At 38.9% G+C, this 5,298-nt stretch overlaps 1 protein-coding gene across 1 annotated transcript in view; it reads left to right on the top strand.

Annotated features, from left to right (window-relative positions):
- The window catches only part of ATAD2 (ATPase family AAA domain containing 2), a 45,534-nt gene that overhangs the window by 36,952 nt on the left and 3,284 nt on the right, over positions 1–5,298 (top strand). The window contains exons 25-28 of the mRNA XM_029285779.1: positions 85–237; positions 2,244–2,615; positions 4,063–4,196; positions 5,019–5,147. Coding sequence (XP_029141612.1) covers positions 85–237; positions 2,244–2,615; positions 4,063–4,196; positions 5,019–5,147 — 788 coding nt within the window. The remainder of the gene's footprint in view (positions 1–84; positions 238–2,243; positions 2,616–4,062; positions 4,197–5,018; positions 5,148–5,298) is intronic.

The raw sequence follows: 5,298 nt of genomic DNA, 5'->3' as shown, positions 1-5,298 counted from the left end.
CCCCAAATGTATTTGTACACAACCTATTAGAGTAGTTCAACAAAGTGGGTAAAGGATTCTTACAATCTATTGTTACTTTTAAAGGTTGCAGTTCTTCAAAATATGCTCCATCCTATTACCATGTCATGCCAAAGCAAAATACCACATTGCAGGATAAGAAATTGGATTCTGAATGTGGTGACAAGATTAAAAGCCCACCAACCCCTCTGGATTCTAGTTCTCCTTTCATTCATAATGGTAAGTGCTAATTGATCTGGTCTTGCATGGCAAGCCAAGAATGGGTGCGCTTGAATTTTCTCTTGACTATTTCTACTAAGCACTAATTTAGTGGATTGTTCATTCTCTGGTTTCTTAACCCTATAAATAGAGGCTGCATAAAAATTTTGTGTAAACCACATTTACTCATATCCTACTGATGCCACTCTGCAATTGTTTTATTATTTAGTCACATTGCAAACGACAAAAACGATTACTGCATTGCTTTCTTCTGGCTTCTTTCTTAAAACGCTGTCCTTTTTTTGCTATGTGAATAATTTGAGAAATAAAGTTGGCCATTAGATCCCGCAGAAAACTTTTTAAGTTGTTTCTCCCAATAAACATTTTATAATTTGGTTGCTGGTAGGTTGTGCTTCCTCCCAAACAACCCATTTCTCAAATATTTATATACTTAGGAAACGTACAGGTAGTCCTCAACTTTTGACCACAGTTGAGCCCAAAATTTTTGTTGCTAAGTGAGACAGATATTAAGTGAGTTTTGCCCCATTTTATGACTTTTCTTGCCACAGCGGTTAAGTGAACCACTGAAGTTGTTAAGTTAGTTACACGGTTGTTAAGTGAATCTGGCTTCCCCTTTGACTTTGCTTGTCAGAAGGTTGCAAAGGGGGATCACATGACCCTGGGACACTGAAACAGTCATAAGTGTGAAAAACGGTCCTAAGTCAGTTTTTTCAGTGCCATTGTAACTTTGAACGGTCACTAAATAGACTGTTGTAAGTCGAGGACTATCTGCATACACCTGATCTTAAACTAAAAAGCTGAGAAACAGTGTATAAGTGGAATGTATCTGGTTCCTTCAGATAATGCAAAAGTGGCCTTTAGCATCCCTTCCTCTTTTTTTTTAATCAGGTTGTCAACATCTCTTGTTTTCTGCTGGTTGGATGTCATACTCCAGTGGGAAAAAATTTCAACCCCGTTCTCACCCCCTGCTAAGATCTCATGGCAAAAGAGCAGGGCCCCTTAGGCCTCAAAGTGACAGCTGCACGACACTAATAGCAGCATGTCTTCAATTTCTTATCCTTACACAATGCTTGGTTATTCAGCCAAGGAAAGGCCAAGAGACTTCCAAGCTGCAAAAGAGTTTTGCAAGCAGCTGCTGCAGCAGCTAAACAACATAACCCATAGCATTCTTCTGGCAGTTGTAAAACAGTGCCATTGCACAGAATGTTCACAATAATTAGTTGCGGTCACCTTGATGAAGATTCAGGAATGGAAACATTAACATAACAGACTGTGTTCATATTTAGTTTGAAAAATGCATAAAAATGAATAGGAAAGCCGAAACCATAGCTTGAGGCGCTTTCAAGAAGAGAGGAAAGTCTGTATGTTGTTTGTTTCTTTCCTATTTTACCCTTCTTGCAAATTAACTTCATACATACATACATACATGCATCATTAAAAATTCGAATCCTGGGTAAAGTCATACTATACTGGCCAGTGCTATAACTGGCCAGTGCTATAAAAAAGAGACTCCCATCGACCTGTTTTAAGCCCTGATGATGTCGGTAGTGCTGACCGACGAAAGCTTGGCATTTGATTAAACATTTTTAGTTTAAATTTTATCCTGGTATTCATTTTTATTTGTTTTTATAATATATAATTTAAATGTCTTTGTATTCATATGCTGACCCTAGAAATGGCATCTATAAAGCATGCCACTACTATATGTCTTTGAAAGATATGAATGGTAATTTAAACAATATCAATACATTTTTCCCCAGAAAAGGAAGATGTTGAGATTCAGGTCTAGCTTCAGTATAGATCTTATAGTTATATCAGACTGTTTAAATTATTACACCAGAGAAGGCAAATAGTCTTTTTATGTGCAAATTCATATGCGGATTTTTTTGCATCTGTAGTAACATAAGTAACTTGGTGGTTTCCCACAGTCCTCCCCAAACTTGTTCTGAATATGTTAATTTTAAGTGAAAGAAAAACTAGTGAATTTGATTGTATTTTTAATGTAGCCTTATCAAAGAGAAGACTAAGAAGAAAGAGTCGGTGGTGCCTGGGCAACCTAGCAAAGCGGAAAAAGACTTTGCATTTCAATAAGGAGAACAAAGCTCCAGGAGAAGAGCCAGATGAAGGGGAGAGCGATGGAGAAGAATGTATGGAAAATAATAACTCCAGTATGGAGCAGACTGAAGTTGAAATAACACAGACATCTCTGGATGACTCTGAACATGTGCCTCCAAAGCAGCATATCAGTATATCTGATGCAGAAAATGAGCTGGCCATTCACAGTGATGTTAAGTGTAAATTTGACAAGAGCAACAAGGATGCAGAACTTTCAGAACCAAAAAAAGCATGCAATGGTGATGCAACAGAACATTCATTAGGTAGGGATGCTAATGGTGAGTAGAAAGTTGTCAAAATATACTTTAGGGCAGTGGTCCCCAACCTTTCTGGCTCCAGGGCCGAGGGTAGCTTTGCACGTGCAATCTAGATTCCATCCATGCACAGATGAAGTTCCGTGTCTTTACCCGCTGCTTGGGTGGCCCCGGTTCCCATCAGGCTGCGGATCAGTACCGGTCTTCAGACCCGGGGTTGGGGACCCCTGCTTTAGGGAGAATGTTTAATTCTACCTCACATTTTTTTAAATACTGAAGCGCTCTCTCCATTTTAGTGATTCTGCCAGCTAAATTTAAATTCACATTGCAGTGCCAGGCTAAACAGTATTAGTTAATTAGTTTTATTCAGTGAATTTGTGATTATTCCAGGGCCATTAGAATTATATTGCTATAGTTATGTGGGATAGTCTCTTGGAGTTGCGTAAAAAGAAAACAAATAGTTCTAGTATTCTGAAATCTTTTGCTTTGTGATGATTTTATTGCATGTATGACGACCAAAATCTCTACAAGTGGCCCACTTAGGTAGAAGACCTCAAAACTGCTAATACAGAAACCAACATCTGAATCCTTGAAAAGACAGCCTTAGGAAAGTAAGGGCACTTTTGGTTGGGAAGCCCTAATATCCCATTTGTGGACTGTAGAACAGGGGTCCCCAACCTATGGGCCACGGCCCACTACTGGGCCGTGGCCTACCGGCCACTGGGCTGCAGGACAGGCTGGCTAGCGCCTGTGAGCATGTGCAAACAGGGCTGCTAGCACTGTGCAGGTTGTGCAGCCCGTTTGCGAAAGTGCATAGGGTTAGCGGTGGCGGCTAGCGGCGGCATGCTGACACAAACGGGGCCGCTAGCGCCATGTGGATGTGCACGGCCTTGTTTCCGCGCACCTGTGCGCGTGCAAATTTCCCAGCTGCTCCTTTTCCCTCCGGGCCGCCAGCATGAAAAGGTTGCTGTAGAACACTTCCAAATCATTTTAGTGAAATTTGGCAGTACAGCGGGCAGATTTTGATGTCAAGATTTTAAGAAAGGGTGTCAAAATATGTATCCCGGCAGCTTCTTGATTCATGTGATCTGCAGCTTTGCCTTTCTAAAACCGTGTATTTTTCAGTATATATCACAATGACATCAAGTGGCCTCTTGTGGTTCCCTAGAAGGTCTGTAGGCCAAGATGTAACACTGATCTTTCTGTGTTTTCCACCCATAATAAAAATAAGGTGAATCATCTCAACGATTAATTATTTGATGTGACGTATATATTTTTAGGCTTCAAATGGGCTATTTTGAAATATTATAGAATATTAGGCAGACTAAAATTCTATACGTACTCTACCACTAGATAACTACTTATAAGTGCCACAAGGCTTATTTTATTTGTTTACTGTATATTTTTCACATCTTCTAGCAGCAATAAATCCTAGTTTTTCCTTTTATTATTCTAGATATATGCATGCTTCGTATGACCCGTGCAAGGCGTTCACAGGTAGAGCAGCAGCACCTCATAAATGTTGAGAAAGCCATGGAAATTCTGTCAGCGCAAACACCACCACTCACAGTGGATCAAGACAAGCTGAATGTATGTTTTAGAGGGAACCTGTTACTGAACTGGCATTCTTCCTTCTCCATTATTTACTTTTGGGTATCTTTATATAGTGTACACCTGAGTGCAGAGTGTCTTGCCTTCTCTTGTTGAGCATGGGGATGGATGGGTCTTTTTCCCCAAATAATTTATAGTGTTAAATCTGCTAAGTATTACATTGCTATTAGATCATAGTTTCTAATACTCATAAACAGGGTATAAATTATGCTATTTATTTTCTATACAGAGACACTTTCCAGCCCAGTGAATGGAAATGTGTTTGCACTCAAACCAAAAGAATATTTTGGAGGTTACAAACTAATATGTTAAACAGTTAAAATAGTTTTGCGGAAGGAGAGCAGACAAAATAGCTCAGGTTTACAAATAGCTCCACTATTTTATTTTTAAAATGTCCTTTTATTCCATATAGGAAATTGCTCCTATGGTTGGGATGTGCCAACTCTCAAAATATTCATGTGTTTTAATTTTGACAATTGGCTTATCATAAATGATGCATTTTTCATGGTTTTTAGTTAAAAATTAAAGATCTGCTTATCCACAAATAGACTTATCTAATATACACAAAATATACAAGTACTTTAAAAAAATATTACTCTACATATTGCTCATAAGCCTGTTCACACATAGAACAAACCCATGGGGAGGGGGCTGTACAGTATTTTGGCACTTAAAATTCTTACTTATCAGCAAGTACATACAGAATGTATGGAATGCATAGCCAGGCTCTTGGCCGAAAATTATTTAATAAATGCTTGATCTTATTTGAAGGAATAAATAGTAGTACTCTGTTTCCCCCAGAAATTACTAAACATGGCTGTTGAGAAAAGCGGTGACTACACTATTCTTGAGTTGGAGAAATTCTATGCCTTACTCAGTCAGTGTATTTATCGACATCGTGGAGACTATGACAAAAGCAAATTGATTGAGGTACAGTATTTTGCATGAATGTAGTCTAGTGACAATTTAAGTCTGCAGCTGATTATATTACCAGCACTGTCTCGTAGTAGATGTCAAAGTTTGCATTGTGTTTTATTGCAGCTCTGCTCTTCTACTAGTGCAGTGTTGGCGAACCTTTTAG

Source organism: Protobothrops mucrosquamatus, unplaced genomic scaffold (assembly GCF_001527695.2).
Source record: "Protobothrops mucrosquamatus isolate PMUCROS unplaced genomic scaffold, P.Mucros_1.0 scaffold2242, whole genome shotgun sequence".
NCBI lineage: Eukaryota > Metazoa > Chordata > Lepidosauria > Squamata > Viperidae > Protobothrops > Protobothrops mucrosquamatus.
Note: the sequence above shows the minus strand (reverse complement) of the source record. Positions and strands in the feature narration are given on the sequence as shown.